Source organism: Gymnoscopelus microlampas (genome assembly GCF_963454915.1).
Source record: "Gymnoscopelus microlampas genome assembly, chromosome: 21".
Classification (NCBI taxonomy): Eukaryota; Metazoa; Chordata; class Actinopteri; order Myctophiformes; family Myctophidae; genus Gymnoscopelus; species Gymnoscopelus microlampas.
This window is the reverse complement of record NC_139958.1, coordinates 2,608,589-2,627,405: the sequence shown is the minus strand read 5'-3', so window position 1 is coordinate 2,627,405 and position 18,817 is coordinate 2,608,589. Positions and strand designations below refer to the sequence as shown.

The 18,817-nt window shown below is 44.6% G+C and overlaps 2 protein-coding genes across 2 annotated transcripts in view; one reads left to right on the top strand and one right to left on the bottom strand.

The window, feature by feature from the left end:
* The window catches only part of LOC311037333 (uncharacterized protein), a gene marked incomplete at both ends in the record, with an annotated part of 559,758 nt that overhangs the window by 434,272 nt on the left and 106,669 nt on the right, over positions 1-18,817 (top strand). The gene's annotated exons all lie outside the window — the stretch shown is intronic.
* Positions 410-18,816, bottom strand: ror2 (receptor tyrosine kinase-like orphan receptor 2; the record flags this gene model as incomplete). Its single annotated transcript, XM_084046325.1, has 14 exons — positions 410-582; positions 982-3,238; positions 3,747-3,951; positions 5,156-5,660; positions 6,558-6,677; positions 8,005-8,210; positions 8,897-9,157; positions 10,486-10,672; positions 11,825-11,952; positions 13,419-13,540; positions 15,330-15,360; positions 16,893-17,180; positions 17,891-17,944; positions 18,795-18,816. 13 exons carry the CDS (start codon positions 18,814-18,816, stop codon positions 2,440-2,442), a joined length of 2,928 nt encoding a protein of 975 aa, XP_083902451.1. The 3' UTR covers positions 410-582; positions 982-2,439.

The window sequence follows — 18,817 nt, the reverse complement described above, 5'->3', positions numbered from 1 at the left end:
TTAAAGCCCTGTTCCATCTCAAAATATTTTGTTCCAGGGACCCCCAGAAGCAAAGATTTGAGTTAAAAATGTATATATATATTCAAAGATTTGCACACATTTTCACCATTTATTTAAAAAAAATAGCAGATCTACGAGCTCATAGCGCGGCACTCAGTGCTGCGCTATGAGCTTGTATATCTGCTATTTTTGAATAGCCAAATAAATCTTAAAATGACACAGATGCGTGTCTTTTGGTATCAATATACCCAAGTAATGTGCAAATAAGTATTGCTTTGCTATGCAATAGCAGTCGTACAGCTGTTGACAAAAAAACAACGTTTGTCACTGCGTTATCATGAATCATAACAGTCAAATTAATTCTTCCTTTTTACACTTTTCTCGTTCAGCCATTGGAGAAACACCGCTATAAAGATAAAGAAAACTTTATTATCCATTACATTTGACATGAAATGGAAATTTGACGTTTGGCACTTTGTCATACAGTATAAAACAGATCATAAAAACACAAAAACGACATAGTGTTGTGTTCAGTAACAGGAGTCTCCCCGTCTCTCCAGCTCTTTATTAACCCATTGAGACCTGAAGCCGATTCTACATGTCTCCTAAATCTCAACAGTTTTCTGAAAAACGTATGTTTCTATATCAGTGGTGCTCAATCTTTTTCATGTCAAGGACCCCCAAAATGATATGTTTTTGGCCGCGGACCCCCATCGAAATATTTTGTTCCAGGGACCCCTAGAAGCAAAGATTTGAGTTAAAAATGTTCGCTTTAAAATATATATATATTCAAAGATTTGCACACATTTTCACGATTTTTCAAAAATAGCAGATCTACAAGCTCGTAGCGCGGCACTCGGTGCCGCGCTATGAGCTTGTATATCTGCTATTTTTGAATAGCCCAAAGTGTAAAATAATGCTTTTTAGCTCAAATCTAAAAATGACACAGTTCCAGGTCTTAATGGGTTAAACAGACCATACATGTTCAGGTTGGTTGTCCCAATTTCATCCAATCAGGATTAGAGAACCCATTATCAGCTTCACTTTCATAGTGTTCCATCAGGTCCACTTTCACATGTTCAACCTGTGGCACCCTGACCTGAACATTTATTTTCTGTTATCTACCAAAAAGCCAGAGAGACGTGGAGACCCCTGTTACTGAACAAACACTCTGAATAATACCATGGGAATGTAGAGCTATTTAACACTTATCTTAACAAAAACACTTACACCACCTTTAAAACTTATATATGCATATGTCTGTAGTACCTTTGAGAGTTGAATTAACACTGAGGATTCAAGTCAAATGAGGGCCTGTGGCCTAATGAATGCATATCATTATTAACTAATTAATGCATATCATTATTAACTAATTAATGCATATCATTATTAACTAATTAAGGCATATCATTATTAACTAATTAATGCATATCATTGTTAACTAATTAATGCATATCATTATTAACTAATTAAGGCATATCATTATTAACTAATTAATGCATATCAAACTGGGGTCCTTGAAATTACAAAAGGTTGAGAAATATTTTGAGAGTTTGAAAGTATTACTCATTAAAATATTCCACTTCTTAAAAAAGTGGCACTCCAATTTAAAAGAATATATAAACATAGAAACATGTTTTTGTCTCAAAACACTGTAATTACCCCTGTCTGTCTGTCTGTCTGTCTGTCTGTCTGTGAACAACATAACTTCAGTTATCACTTCCATAGTCATTAAATAAATACGTTGCTAAATCGTATCCAGGTTCTAATCATCATACATTCTACAACGTGTCTCGTTTCGTTTGGACCTGACTGCTGTTAGACTCCAACTCCATCTTCCATAAAACCGCAGTAACAATAATCTGTAATGTTCTGTCCTACTGATATGGAGGCAACTTGTGTTTAAGGAATCCTGGCCAGAGAGCAAAATGTCTGCTGAACAGTAAGAGTAGAAATTGTTCTTGTCTTGGCTTTGCAACATTGTTCATTCAAACCAAAACAACATGTTGCTTCCTCTTTGGCCTTTTCTTTAAGGAGTTGTAAGGGTACCTTTTTTTTCGTACGTTTCGACACAAGGGTCTAAGGTTTTTTTGGGTTTTTTTTGGACGTCCTTTGCTGTCCAAAGCATCAGCCAGAGCTACGGTAAACCGTTCAGTTGCAAAGCGTTCCCTTCACTGCCTTTCTCCTCGTTTCTCCCCAAGCGAGCGGAGCTCGTGTCACATTTAAGCTTTTGTTCCCCCTCTGTTCCATTTGTCGGCCAAACAAAACGCTTAAAAAGAAGCCAGAATTATCCTTCGTCATACTTCGGGCATCACTCAGCAAACAGCAGATGGGCGAGCGCACAACCCGTCGCATTCCGCGACGTGACGCGTGGCCTCGCCGATCGGCTATTTCCGGTTGCGCAACATTGTCAATGCGACGAAGTACAAAACTAAGCTTCTACGCCTCCGTCGTGCAGGACGTCTCCTCCTCCTGAACGCCAGTCTGTTGCGGCTCGCCGTCGCCCAGCAGTTCCGTCTCGGGCAGCGATAAGTCCTCGCTGGGCTCCGGCCCTTTGCGGGACGCTGCCGCCGTCGCCGCCGCCGCCTCGTCGCCCCAGCCCTCGCCGCCGGCGCCGTTGGCGTCGTCGGCCTCCTTGCGGTCGTCGTCGAGCAGGAGGACGGCGCGCTCCGCCGCGCTGGACGGCCCCGTGGTCACGTAGCCCGTGGAGGTGGAGCCGCTGTGGCTGCCGCTGTGGTGCGAGCCCGCCTTGTTGTTGTTGACCGCCATCTGAGGGTGGTGGGCTACCCGCGGGTGGTGGTGGTGGTGGTGGGCCGCGGCGGGCTGGTGGGACATCTGCTGGTGCTGCATGGGCATGGGCATCTGCATGGAGTACAGGTTCTGCATGTAGGGGTAGGCATGGGGCATGGGCTGGTACCCGTTGACGGGGATGTAGAGCTGGGGGGGCCCCATGGGCCGGTGCTGCATGGGGGGGCCCTTCATCTGCATGAACTGGGCCTGGGGGGGGAACGGCATGCCGCCGCCGCACTTCTTGGGGCTGGCGTAGCGCGAGCCGCCGTTGGCCCCCGGGCCCCCCCCGGCGGTGATGCTGCTGACGTTGCTGACGGGGCTGGTGCTCAGAGAGCTGGTCTGTGTGGTGTGGCTGTTGGTGCCGGAGCTCTGGGCCGAGCCCGTGGTGTAGTTGCTGAGGCTCTCCCAGGCGCGCAGCCGCGCGTGGATGTCCTTGAAGCCCGGCCTCCTGGTGGGGAAGCAGGGGTAATACAGTTAGATAAAACCAACCAAAACTTAAATAAATACATCACACATGTGAAGTAAACGGTGCCTTTGATGGATTTATTTTGCTCCCTTATTACTGACTTATGTTCTGCATTATGTTCCCTTATTAGTAACTCCCTACTGCCTTATGTTCCCTTATTAGTAACTCCCTACTGCCTTATGTTCCCTTATTAGTAACTCCCTACTGCCTTATGTTCCCTTATTACTAACTCCCTCCCTTACTAAATGTATCCAAACCTGAAACCGAAAACAAATAGTCCAAACAAAATTAAAAATGAATAAAAAACTCAAAGTGAGAACACAAAATGTAAAACAGTAAAACATGCTAACGCTGCTAACCTGGTGGGTTAGGTTAATGAAAGTAAAACATGCGTGACGCTGCTAACCTGGCGGGTTAGGTTAATGAGAGTAAAACATGCTAACCTGGCGGGTTAGGTTAATGAGAGTAAAACATGCGTGACGCTGCTAACCTGGCGGGGAACTCGTTCCAGCACTCCAGCATGAGGGCGTAGGTCCAGGCGGGACAGTCGTCGGGACAGGCCAGCAGCTGGTGAGCGCGCACCATCTCCATCACGTCCTGGTTGGAGCAGCCGCAGTACGGCTGCAGGCCGTAGCTGAACACCTCCCACATCACCACGCCGTACGACCACACGTCTGAGTCCGTGGAGAACTTACCTATACGACACGATCAATCATTTAATACAGTGATCTAATAGTTTAATCAAATAATCATCATCCTGCTATAATTCTAGTAACCTCACGGACGGTGGTAGGACGGTGGTAGCTGTCTTGTGTCTCGGGTCGACTCTTGATCAAACTGCGCATGCGTCGTTGCCAGGTTTCGCGAGAGAAACAAGCAGCGAGGTCTATGAAAACAAGGCCAAACCAAAACGAACCCTACAAGCAACGAGGTCGATGAAAAGAAGGCCAAACGAAGCACCTTCACACATATACCTTGCCTCTTGGAAAACAGCCGATCTACAAGCTCACAACGCGTCCCCACACCCACCTGCACTTTCACAACCAACGCCAAAACACAATACCACCAATATTGCCCCTAAACCGCTTACAATATGCCTACATGGCAACTGCACTCCTTGAACACCATAGACCCTGCCCACTCTCTGAGTGCATTTACTGTGGAAAGTGGAAACACAGCAGACTTTTTTTCGCACACACGATGCACATATGCACAGTACACGCGCACTTTTAGATCCAGTCCTATTTTAAAAGTCTGCGTATGGGGGACTGGCGTATCCGCGCGCCTGGTGTAGCCGCTATCATTGATAATCACTTGGATCTAAACAAACGCGCTGCACGATCTCTGTGTGTGTGTGTGTGTGTGTGTGTGTGTGTGTGTGTGTGTGTGTGTGTGTGTGTGTGTCTGTGTGTGTGTGTGTGTGTGTGTGTGTGTGTGTGTGTGTGTGTGTGTGTGTGTGTGTGTGTGTGTGTGTGTGTGTGTCTGTGTGTGTGTGTGTGTGTGTGTGTGTGTGTGTGTGTGTGTGTGTGTGTGCTTGCGACGGGACCCGGGGCGAGGGGGGGGGCGAGTAACATGCCTACGCCATTCTCCGTGCTGATATATATATATACGCCCGTGGGGAGGGGTGACCGTGGGCCGGGGGGTGCCGCGACGGGACCCACGGGGGTAGGAGGGGGGGGGGCGCCGCGACGGGACGCGTGCGGGGGAGAAACCGCGCGACAGGACGTGCATTAACCCCAAGTTTGCAACTACTTTCGCCTGCGCCCTTCACCGGGTATGGTCTAGTAAGTTATATTGTATTAACATACTCTACCATACAGATTGGATAAAAATGACATTTTATTCATAAAAAAAATAAGTGACATAGTGCCGCTTTAATCCACAGCTCTACACCCGTACCGTAGGCGATGGCCTCCGGCGCCATCCAGCGGATGGGGAAGGGACTGGCGCCCATGATGTTGCAGTAGTCGGCCGAGTAGACGTCCCGCACCAGGCCCAGGTCCAGGATCTTGACGCAGAGCTTGTCGTAGACCAGGACGTTGCGCGCGGCCAGGTCCTTGTGGACCACGTTGTGCGTGGACAGGAACTCCATGCCGGCGGCGATCTGCGTGGCGATCAGCAGGAAGTCGGCCTGCTCCAGCGTGGACCGGACCGTGCGGCCGTCGTCCGAGCTGCCGCCGCCGCCCACGTCCGAGTGCGGCGAGCGCGTCACCAGGAACTCGTGCAGGTCGCCCAGCGGCGAGTAGCCGAAGAGCATGCTGATTGGCTGCTCCTTGGTGACCACGCCCAGCAGGTGGACCACGTTGGCGTGCTGGAGGCGGGACCGAGCCGCCGCCTCGCGCCGGAACTCTTCCAGCAGAGCGCCGCCGTCGTCCTTGTCCTTCAGCGTCTTCACCGCCACCACCTGGAGACAGACGGTATGACATTTCACCCACAAACTGTTACCATATTTTTCCCCAGAACTTTTTCACAAAAAATATCAATAATAGTGAAAATAGCAGCTTGTAGGTCGTAGGCTGTTTACGCTATATTTGAAACGTCTAACTCAGTGGTTCTCAAAGTGGGGTCCGGGGACCCCCAGGGGTCCTTGAAGGGGTTCCCCAGCAAAATGGTTAATACAGCATCACCATCATTTTAACCACTTTATCCACGCTTAATACGTTGGCTATTCAAAAGCAGCAGATCTACAAGCTCGTACATCAGCTATTTTTTATTGTTTAAAAAAAAATAATCTTGAATCATTTAGCATTTTTAACACATCGCGCGCCAGTCGCGCAGATCTACGCGAAGTGGTCTTTTTTTTTTTCTCTCTCTCGCAGTGACACATTTCATTGCAGCACACCGGAAACGGAAATGAATGTCAATCGAAGATTTTCGTTCCCATCCGCAGCCGCTCTAAAGCTTCCCCTAATCCGCCATTATCTTTTCTCCGCGCTGAACGCTGTCTAACAGAAACTGTGACGACTGCAAAATGGAATGTCGCCGATTGAAACGGTCTCCTCTGGGCCACTCACACACACAGCTACCCTGTGTGTCTACAAACAGTTTAACGCGCGATCATAAGGGATTTAGCGAGGTCTGTGGCGACGTGAAAAAAACTAAAAAACAACAATAAATCGCCGGCACTGGTGAGTACATTATGATATTAAACTCTGGCGTGGAATGTGTTAACACAAATGTCCTCTTCTGAGGGTCTCTGGCACAAAACATTTTCAGATAAACTAGCAAAGAAAAACAAAAAAAGGACATAAGAAAAATTCAAACGAATGTGAAGAAATGCTGAATTGTAAAATGTGCTTGCCTGGGCCTGCTCGCCGGGCACCGTTCCGTACAGGTGGGCTTTGTAGATCTTGCCGAATCGGTCCTCGCCGAGCTCCTCCATGAAACGCACGGCGGCCAAACCGATCTCCCTCAGCTTGGCCTGGACACACACACACACACACACACACACACATGAAGAGGTCTGTCAACCACACTGACTAGTAGTAGTTCACTCTTTAACCCATTAAGACCTGAGGCCATTCTTAAAAATGTTTTCTAAATCCTAACAGTTTAAAAAAATAAAAATAAATCCAAACATTGTTTTTTCTCCGAGATTTTTCAAAAAAAGCAGATCTACAAGCTCATAGCGCGGCACTCGGTGCCGCGCTATGAGCTTGTAGATCTGCTATTTTTGAATAGCCAAAGGAATCTAAAGTGACACAGATGCGTTCCACTTTTAACATAGAGTCCCTATTTTGGGGCGTGTCATTACAGGCCAACATTTCCAAGATTCTTCCACAATATATATATATATAAAAAGTGTTTTTTAAATATATGCTTTTCTTTAAAAACAAAACATTCGCAGATCATCAAGATTCTTTAAAATCTTTCATGATTTTTCAAAATCTTAAAGAGGCGGTGCCATGGTTTTGAACCTTTTCTGTTTTTCATGTGTCTATGAAGTTGATAGAACTTCATTAAGCCCCCCTGGTGGTGTTTTTATGGTGTTTTATGTCTTCTCTGACTACTTTGAGTTTCTACCTGGAGGCTGAAACCTTGAGGGTCAAACGTGCCAATAGAGAAACAGCACTTTAATGACACAGTAAAAACATACCCTCCCCCTCATTATCATAACACAACTAGGACAGGTGGGTGGTGCTAAGGTGGTGGAGGAGGTGCTAAGGTGAGAACCAGGTATACTTAATGAACTGGAGGCGTGTCCACATAAAAACATAATTTTAACAATTTCTGTACACTTTTTTGAAAAGAATCTTCCTCCTAGTATAACCATAATACCTGATGATTATGTTTTAGGGGGGGGGGGGTCACTGAAAATCACGGCACCCTGTCTTAAAAAAAATCTAGATTTTTCGAGTGGCAAATACTTAATAATAAAATAGCTGATCTACAAGCTACACACACCACGTCCCATCGCGATGCAGCGTGAGCTTCTAGATCTGCTATTCCGTGTCCATTGCTTCTTTAACCCATTAATACCTGGAACGCATCTGTGTCACTTTAGATTTCTTTGGCTATTCAAAAATAGCAGCAGCTATACGCGGCACTCGGTGCCGCGCTATGAACTTGTAGATCTGCTATTTTTGAAAAATCTTGATTTTTTTGTTGTTGATTTTTTTCAAAAAACAGTTTATTTAGAAAACATTTTTAAGAATCGCCTCAGGTCTTAATGGGTTAATGCATAACGACACTGGGGGGGGGGGCCTTGAAATGTAATAAGACAAAGAAAAGGCGGCCGCCCGCCGTACCGGATGCTTCTGCTGGTTGAGGAAGGGCAGTTCCATGTCCTGGCTGACGGGGGAGCCGGTGAGCTGGCGGCGCGGGCTGTCGCTGGACTCCTTCTGCTTGTTGCGACACATGTAGACCAGGAAGAAGAGACACGCGATCACCAGCGGGATGGCGATGCTGGGCACCAGGATGTACAGGATCTCCTTCCGGATGTTGTCTGGAGGCCCTGCAGAGTCAAAGAGACACGTTTCGTATCGAATGCACTTGTACGATGAATTGAGCATATACTGTAGGACCACAATGGAAGCAATTAAAGGGATAGTTCACCCCCAAAATGACTTCTTTTTGTGAAAAAGGGTCTCCTTTGTGTCTCCTACCGGAACCGCTGCCGGTCATCAAATTATTGGCTATTGGTTATTGGCAAAAACAAAAAAAATATCCATGACTTCAAGTCTCCATGGGGTGACTAATCAATAGAAAAAAAGTATATATTTTTTTGGTGTACTATCCCTTTAAGCCCCAGTTGATTTGCCCTGTTTTCATACACGTTAATAAAGAAAAGAAAGCTGTTCAAAAGGCCGTGAGGAGCTAAACATGGAAGTTAAAAACAAAGTGTGACACACACACACACACACACACACACACACACACACACACACACACACACACACACACACACACACACACACACACACACACACACACACAAACCTTTTAATGTCAAGGACCCCAAATTAATTAGTATTTGGCGCGGACCCCCATCTCAAAACATGTTATTCCACTGTCGCCATGGTTACGGGGCTGCCCAGCTATGGGACGAACTGCCTCCCGGGTTGCCAGATCATGTGCGCATATCCCCCCACGGATGCGTCGACCGGGTATGGTCTAGTAACTTAAAGTAACAGTACTTACTGCAGGGGTGTATGTCACACAGGTCCACCCTGACCTGGGCGTCCAGCGTGAAGCACCACGGTCCCTCCATCTGGCCGCCCGGGTTGCGGCAGAAGTTGTGTCCGCCCCGCAGCTCGGGGTACTCGGCGGGGGTGAGGTGGTGGCTGTGGGGGTACTGGGACATCCAGGGCTGGCACGTGTAGCCCGAGCGGGTGACGCCCGCGGTGCCGTGGTAGTCTGCGCCGCTGCCGTTGTAGCAGCTGTGGTCTGAGGACCTGGAGACTGTGGAACAACACACACAGGTAGTGTCAATGGTGGAAAGTAACTAAGTACATTTACTCAAGTACTGTACTTAAAAGGACGACTTCTTCCACCCATTTTCAACCTATCTTCGTATAATTGCTCCTCACTAATGCTCATGATAACACGGCACCATTTCTGTTCTACTCTGGCTGTGTCTCAGAGGAGGGCTGTGGACAGTTCAGAAACCCGTCTACCAGTGACATCATCGATGGGAAATCCAAGCTAATAGAAACTGCAGGCTTTCTATTCCTGGAAAGTTGCAATGCAATAATAGAAGCCATTGATCTCGAGTTAATACCAATCTAAATACATTTTTTTAAATGTTGTTGGAAGAAGAAAAACAATGATGTCTAACAATGATGTCACTGGTAGACGAGTTTCTGGACTGTCCACAGCCCTCCTATGAGACACATGCCGAGTAGAAAAAAATGGTACCATTTTACCATGAGCATTAGTGAGGACCTATTATATGAGGATAGGTTGAAAATGGGTGAAGTCGTCCTTTAAGAACAATTTTGAGGTATTTTTTACTTAAAGGTAGGGTAAGTGATATTTTTGGGTGAAAACAAAAAGTATTTTGTTAAAAGGTTAGAATACTATATTCTGATATTAATCATTGCTATAGAGTGTTTGTTCAGTAACAGATGTCTCCCCGTCTCTCCAGCTCTTTAATAAACAGAAAATACATTTTTCGGTAGGTGTCAAAATCTCAACCAATCAGGAGAAAGTACAATTTTTTAAGCTTAATTTGTATAGTGTTCCAGTTCCAATTTTGTCTGCTCATTTCTTAGTGTCATCACTTCCAATTTCACTTGTTTAATCTGTATCCTGATCGAGTTCTCTGTCCTGGTTGGATAAAATTGGAAATGAAACTGAAACTGAAACGAAAATGCATTTTCTGTTTAATAAAGAGGTGGAGAGACAAGGAGACTCCTAATACTGAACAAACACTCTATAGCAATGAGTACTATCAGAATATAGAGCTATTTAACAATTATTTTAACCAACGCAAATCACTTACCCTACCTTTAAGTTGCAATTTTCAGTACTTTTTCTTCTACTCCACTACATCAGAGCAAATATTGTACCACTACAGTTATTTGAATACTTTACTAGTTACTTTGTAGATTTTTAATATTATTACAAAACATACATTAACTACTTCAGCATACATTTAGACCATTTGAAAATAGCAGATCTACAAGCTCACAATGCGTTGCGATGCGACCTATTGTGAGCTTGTAGATCTGTTATTTTCAAAATATTTGTGTGTGTGTGTGTGTGTGTGGGGCGGGGGGGGAACCTACAAGGGTCCAGCTTCTCCATGGGTATTCCTATCCGCATGCAGTTGGCGGCGTCGCGCGTTCCGGGGTGTGGCAGCAGGGGGCAGCGTGGCAGGTCCAGCTGCATGAGGATCATGGGGTTGGAGCGGGCGATGGTGTACTCCGACAGGCACAGGTCGTTCTCCAGGGCCTCGCACTCGTCCCGACACAGCTGAGAACGAGAAGCACCACCATCACAACTCCGTACAGTCACAATCACTGTTACTGTCACATCATCACAGCTTTATGGCTGTAAACTATATATGTTTTACGTATATATACTAGGGGTGTCACGATACACACATTTTTACGACGGGATCAACATTGGCCATCATCTTCAGTTTTAAAGAGCTTTATTTATAAAGCACTTTTACCCATTAAAACCTGTGTCACTTTAGATTTCTTTGGCTATTTTTGAAAAATCGTGAAAATGTGTGCAAATCTTTGAATATATATTGTTTTAAAGCAAACATTTTAACTCAAATCTTTGCTTCTGGGGGGGTCCCTGGAACAAAATATTTTTAGATGGGGGTCGGCGGCCAAATAGATATAATTTTGGGGGTCCTTGACATGAAAAGGTTTGAGAACCACTATAGAATATATAAACATACGTTTTTTTGGAATACTGTTGGGATTTAGAAGACATTTGTAGAATCGGCTTCATGTCTTAATGGGTTAAGCACTTTACCAACCAAGTGTGGCCTAGTTATTTCCAACAACGGCTCAAACCAAAAATCTATAATACCAGAGAGGGTCACTTTTAGGCTATCATAGAATAGAATATTCTAAAATACAGTTGACAATGCAGGAACATAATGGCCTTGACGCAGCAACATTAACGAGCATCAACGAGCATCAGCTGGACTGAAAGCGACTGATTTCTCTCTAAAAGCCCTACAGTATAGTATGATGGAAGACATGATTAATGATTTCTGTGATTATGGTATAAGCTTACATTTCATATGTTCCTGTAACTTCAACCAGAAAAAAAAAACATTTGAAAAAGAAATTCAAATGTTTGAAAAGAATTTGAAAAATATTGATATATTGTGACACCCCTAATATCTACGTACACACAGATAGCATACAGCAGGGGTAGGCAACCTTAGGCACGGGTGCCAACATTGGCACAGGGGAGGGTGATCACTAGCTGGCAAAAGAGAGGATTTTTCTTTTAAGTCCCAGTTAATTGAAGTCTCCTCACATTCGTATGCAAATGACATCCTGTACATAATTCCACATTGATTCAAACTCTGAACTCAGACATGTGAATGATGTTCAGAACATCGTCTTCATCACATGCTGCTGGTGTGTGTGCACCAACCTGGCGTTTCCGCGGGCCGCGCGCGGTCTCCTCGCACAGCGGGAACACGTAGTGGCAGAAGGACGGGATGGCGAACTTGGAGCACTGGTCCGACAGCTGAGTGGACGTCCCGATCATGGTGAAAGCAGCTGCATGGCGGGGAAGAGAAGACATTATAGAGCCATGATTATGACGAACATCAAACAAACACCATGCGATGCAGCCATTTGTACACTCTCAGAATAAAGATGAACGCTGAGCATTTTACAGTGTGTAGATCAAGGGTTTGTCGCGGTCCGCTCCTCGGGCCGTGGACTGTGACTTCATTATTTAGCCCTTGACTGACCTCACATGGTATTGGACCCTTTAGGCCTGTTTAGGCCATTCTTCGTACCGTTCCGGTTGTATTCATGTTACTCTGTTGTTGCCTTTTGCCCTGATGTTCTCCTGGTACCTTTAGTATGTAGTGTTGTCGTGGTGTTTCCTGTCTGTGACCTAGTTGTTGCTTCCTGTCTTGTCTCACCGGTATGTCTTCGCAATCGTATAGTTCACCTGTGTCTTGTTCTGTTCCAGCCAATCATGTGTTAATTGTCCTTGGTTCTCACCTGTGCCTAGTTAGTCCCTGTCTATTTATATGGCCCTCTGTTTTCACTATGTGTTGGTGCCTTAATGTTGTCAGTCAGTTACCTAGGGTTGTCGTTATATTCCCTGTTTAATTAATAAACCCCCCCTGCATCTGAATCGTACTGTCTGGGCTTGGGTCCTACACTTCTCTGCGTCGCACCGTGACAGGGTTCCCAAACCTTTCAGGCTGTGCCCCCCCCCCCAAAATAAGTCCAATAAATGACACAGAACCAAAACATTTCAGCATGCAGCACACCACATGAATTTACAAAATAAACCTTGAATTAAAGAATTAAAGAGCATCACTAGCCTGTAGCTTTTGCCAAGCAGGCTGTTTTTTTTATATAGAGCACCGAAGTCTGACGTCACTGCCGCTAGAGCAGTGGTTCTCAAAGTGGATTCCAGGGACTCTGTGGGTTCCTTCAGGGGGGGTCTAAATTGACCCTTAGAAGTCTATAACTCTGACTGTGTACAAATGGAACCAAATGGACCCGTTAGGGTCCATTTGGATCCATTTGTACACAGTCAGAGTTAAGGGGAACTACTAATCACCAGAAGTCTTAAGTGCATTCTCTTCTAAAACAAGCAACTAAGAGTATACCTAGCGCTAAGGTAAAAGTGCAATATATCAGCTACCTGTTTTCTTAAACAGATGAGACGAATAGGAAAATCAAATGAGCAAGAGCTAAAACAAATCAGTGTATCGACTAAACAAGATCCAATATATGAGTAAAATCGCCCGGATGATTGGTTTATTTTTGGAACACAGTTCTTATATGACGTGATCTGAGATTCCCCCCCTGTGGCGATTTCAACACAAATATATAGCGCCCTCTAGCGGCAGTGAGGCCACAGGACTTCTGCTGCGGCTCTATAAGACAGTTCAGATTCAGACTGTCTGATTGACCATATCAAACTGGGAGTGCGTGAAATGAAAAAGGTTGATGATCTGTGATCTAGGACGGTGGAGAGCGTCTGTTTTTTCTCTGACCTGTGATGCGGTTCTCGCTCTCTCCTTGCATCTGCAGGGACTCTACGTAGATGCTCTGGTTCCCGATGAACCGGGCGCATGCGATGCCCCGGTACGGCTGGCAGAACCCTTTGTCTTGTGTCCTGAAAAAAATTAAAAATAAAACACGGCCACCAGGGGGCGTCAGGACTCACCATACATACACACAATGTTGTTCTCTCTACAACAATACACATAATTATTTTCCAATTATTATCAATTTCCCCATCATTCATCAGCTTCAGTTTGCTGTTGTTATCTGTAATCTGTATCTGCATTACTAATACATGTAATAAACCTTTCCCTGATATTTTTACTTGACTTTATTTGTTTATTTACGGGACAATGCACATTAACACAGTGGCTCTTAATGTTTTTCAAGGCAAGGACCCCCAAATTGATATGAATTTGGCCACAGAGAGACAGAGAGAGAGACATAGACAGAGAGAGAGACATAGACAGAGAGAGAGACATAGACAGAGACAGAGAGAGAGAGAGAGAGAGAGAGAGAGAGAGAGAGAGAGAGAGAGAGAGAGAGAGAGAGAGAGAGAGAGAGAGAGAGAGAGAGAGAGAGAGACTTAAACATACAGTAGACAGAGAGAGAGAGACATAGACATAGACAGAGAAAGAGAGCGAGACGTAGACAGAGAGAGAGACATAGACATAGACAGACAGAGAGAGAGAGAGAGAGAGAGAGAGAGAGAGAGGATGCCAGCTTCCAGTAGGATTGTGAGGGAACAGCTGAGAGGAAGGACCACAGCCTGGTGTAATCTAGTTTAATCTGGTATCTGTTCAGAGCATCATCATCATCATCATCATCATCATCATCATCATCATCATCATCATCACCACAGGTCTGACCTGCCTTGTTTATTGTGTGAGGATCTGGACTTTAAAGCTGCTCACACTGAGGTGGTTTGAGTGGGCATGTCTGCACTGGAGTGTTTAGAGAGGATGGAATGTACTGCAAACCACACACACACACACACACACACACACACACACACACACACACACGCGCACACGCACGCACGCACGCACACACACACACCACGCGCCCGCCCGCACACACAGACACACAGACACACACACACACACACACACACACACGCTAATGTAATACTACACTTGTGAGGACGTCAACATTTTACAGCGCCATTGAAAATAACTGGACCACCCCCCCCCCCCCCCCCCCAACATAACCTCTAAATCAGTGGTTCTCAAAGTTTGTCATGTCAAGGACCCCAACATTTACTCTTATTGGCCCGCGGACCCCCATTTGAAAAGATATGCCAAGGACCCCCATTAGAGAATATTTTTTAAGGCTATAGCAGTGATTCTGAACCATTTTAATATCAAGGACCCCCCTGTTTGAGATGCATGAGGCTACGGACCCCCATTGAATGGCTTTTTTAATCTCTGGGACCCCAATCTATACAAGTTACTTTAACTCTGAGAGTGTGCAAATGGAACAAATGGATCCATTTGTACACTCTCAGAGTTACAGACCCATAAGGGTCCATTTGGTTCCTAACTATAGCTGGGGACCCCCTGGAACCCACCCAAGGACCCCACTTTGACAACCACTGCTCTAAATGTCTTATCCTAATCCTATAAACCCCAACCTGAAACCTTTCTGAATATACACAAAAATACACTTTCTGACCATAAATCAATCATTTGTGTTGTGAGGAACAGCCCTCACAATCTGTTCCTCAAATTCTACTATAGTTGTGCGGACATTTTGGCCCTCACACACACACACACACACACACACACACACACACACACACACACACACGCACGCACGCACGCACGCACGCACGCACGCACGCACGCACGCACGCACGCACGTACGCACACAGAGAGCAGATAAACATGGTAATTACTCACGATTCGTCGGGGCTGTGTGTGGGCAGCTGGCCTGTGTGATGAGTGAAGGAGGAGAGAGAGAGAGCGTTGTGTTTAAAAAGTCGTTGGAACATCGTTTTCATGCAGTCGTTTCTCTCTGTTTATCAAACAAGCTCCGCCCCCCAAAAAAACCCATAAACAACCAATATGATGCAACACTAACATGTTTGTTGTCACTATAGAGCCACTAGGGCCCATCATCATGTCATGTGTTTGAGTCCTATCCTTGTTTTTGGACTGAAAAAGGGGACTTTACCAGTGACTGCCCCACCCGAGCACCTCAATAAACCCAGGGTTCCCCAAAATAACCATATTTGACTGTGGATCCCCCAAAATAACCATATTTGAACTGGGGACCCCCCCAAAATAACCATATTTGAACTGGGGACCCCCCCAAAATAACCATATTTGAACCCCACCCTGACAAGCACTTGGGGCATTACATTTAGTTTGACTCGGTTCCACAGATAAATATTGTGAAAATAGTCGATCTACAAGCTAGCTCACAATGCCTCGCAGCTTGTAGATCGGCTATTTTCACAATGTTCTCTTAGGTAATATTTGTTTTCATAAATGTTTTGTTCAGTTTCTTAGATTTTTTAGGGGAGTGATGACTTTTTTTATGCATTTGCTTATTGTAGCACTTTGAGATTTTCACAAATGTTCACAAGAGTGCATTATAAACAAAATCCATTATTATTATATTTGACAATTTTGTTTTAAAAAAGATCTTACAAGTCCTTAGATTGTCTCTTTATAAATGTACAGATCCTGTATACACTTATACTGTATGTCGGTTTGTTTACTGTTGAGTGAGAAAACAATGTTGCACATTAACCCTTTAAGACCTGGAACGCATCTGTGTGCCATTTTTAGATTTCTTTGGGCTATTCAAAAATAGCAGATCTACAAGCTCATAGCGCGGCACCGAGTGCGACGCTATGAGCTTGTAGATCTGCTATTTTTTTTAAATCGTGAACAATTTTGTGCAAATCTTTGAATATATATATATATTTAAAGCGAGCATTTCTAACTAAAATGTTATTGCTTCTGGGGGATTCTACAAATGTCTTCTAAATCAGTTTAAAACAGTTTTCTGAAACACTGATGTTGCTATAATATTAATGTCAGTGTCAAGGAGCCCCACAACGATATGTATTTGGCTGTGGACCCCCATCTAAAAAAAAATAGTTTCAGGGACCCCCAGAAGCAAAGATTTGAGCAAAAAAACAATTGCTTTATAGATATATATATATTCAAAGATTTGCAAAAAAAACAAGATTAAAAAAAATAAATAGCAGATCTACAAGCTGCCGTGCTATGAGCTTGTAGATCTGCTATTTTTGAATAGCCAAAAGTATAAAATGTGGATAAAGTGGTTACACAGATGCGTCCCCCGGTCTTAAAGGGCTAATCATCTGGGGACCCCCAAAAAATTATTTGGGGACCCCCCCCCCAGTTTGGGAAACCACTGCAACAAAAGGATAATAAGGCCTATAATGTCCCCCCTAACCCTGACACAATGAGGGAGGTGTGAGCGTCTACCTAGCTTGACCATCAGAACGCCCGTGGCCGAGATGACCTTGACAGAGTTGGAGGCCACGCATTGGTAGAAGCCGCTGTCGGTCACGTCCAGGTCGGTGATGCGGAGCTTAGAGCCCGCCTCCGTCTTGCGTATGGAGACGCGGCCTTGCTCCTGGACCACGGGCGCGTCGTTCTTCAGCCAGCGGATGGCGGGCCGCGGGTTGCCCGTCACCTTGCAGTGCAGTGTGGCCGTCTGGCCCTGGAAGTGAGTGATGTTGTTCACCGGCTCCTGGAACTCTAGGAAATAACCTGGAAAACGTAGCAAAACAATTAACATTTTAGTTATAACCCATTGAGACCTGAAGCCAATTCTACACGTCTCCTAAATCTCAACAGTTTATTCTGAAAAACGTAATGTTTCTATATCAGTGGTGCTCAATCTTTTTTCACGTCAAGGACCCCCAAAATTATATGTGTTTGGCCGCGGACCCCCCATCAAAATATTTTGTTCCAGGGACCCCCCAGAAGCAAAGATTTGAGTTAAAAAAATGTTCGCTTTTAAAAAAAAATATATATATATATTCAAAGATTTGCACACATTTTCACGATTTGGGTTAAAGGGATATTTCACTTTAAAACATGTTCGGGGTCATTTTAACTAGCCTGGCATGGCCAGACTAATATCACTGTGTACATATTAGTATGGAACCTTCATTTCCTCTAGTGATAAACCCGCCCCACATTTGAATACTGGGCCCTGATTGGTCCCTCACAACTTCGGAGGGAGAGAAATCCAATCTCTATTGAGAGGGACCGGCCGTAAACTGCCATGGACATTTTTTTGTTTTGTTGCAATGGTAGATTTGTCTGGAACCCCCCCCCCCCCCCCCCCCCCCGGAGATAACAGCAGTCCTGGTGGCCGGATGAGGCAATACATCAGCTGGAAGGTATATTTACAAGTTCAAAAGAGAAACAAACAACAACCCCTCCCTGAATGGATGTAAATAATGTGTCATTACCTTCAGCTGTGGGCGCAGCGCCACTCTGAGTCCCCGACAGACCCTCTGTGTCCACTGGCACACACACACACACACACACACACACACACACACACACACACACACACACACACACACACACACACACACACACACACACAAAAAGAGAGAGAGAGAGAGCAGTGTTAATTTTGTCGTCTAAAACTATGACGAAAAAATGTTGTCCACTTCCTTTTTTCACTGACAAAAACAAAATAAAGACGTAGCTATGACGACTAAAACTGTGAGTAAATATATTGACTATTTTGTCCACAAATAACAACTAGACGGTAATGTTAGGGAGGGACTATAGTGGCGGAGAAGAGATCCAGTACAACTAAAGTCATTTGATGCTTGTGGCTGCGGACGGGTGTCCCGTGGTGGGAGAAAGTACTCAAATGTTTTACTCAAGTAAAAGTATCAATACTGCAATGCAGAAGTATACTCCGTTACAAGTAAAAGTCCGGAATTCAAAATGTACTTGATTAAAAGTACAAAAGTATTGGTATCAAAATGTACTCAAAGTACCAAAAGTAAAAGTACAAAAATGTTTGAAAATAGCCTAGGTATAAAATAGGGCTAAAGTGGTTAATGTATGTTTCATAATGTAATAATTTATATCTGCAAAGTAATTAAAGTTTTCAAATAATTGTAGTGGAGTAAAAGTACAATATTTGCCTCTGAGATGTAGTGGAGTAGAAGTAAAAGTAAAGAAAATTGGAAATACTCAATAAAAGTTAAAAATACCTCGAAATTGTACTTAAGAGAGAGAGACTCCTATACCCATTTATCAGCTTCATTTGTATAGCGTTCCATTTCCAATTGTGTGTCTGCTCATTTCTGTGTGTTATAATAACTTCTGATTTCACTTGTTTATCATATGTACCCTGCTTGAGTTCTCTCGCCATT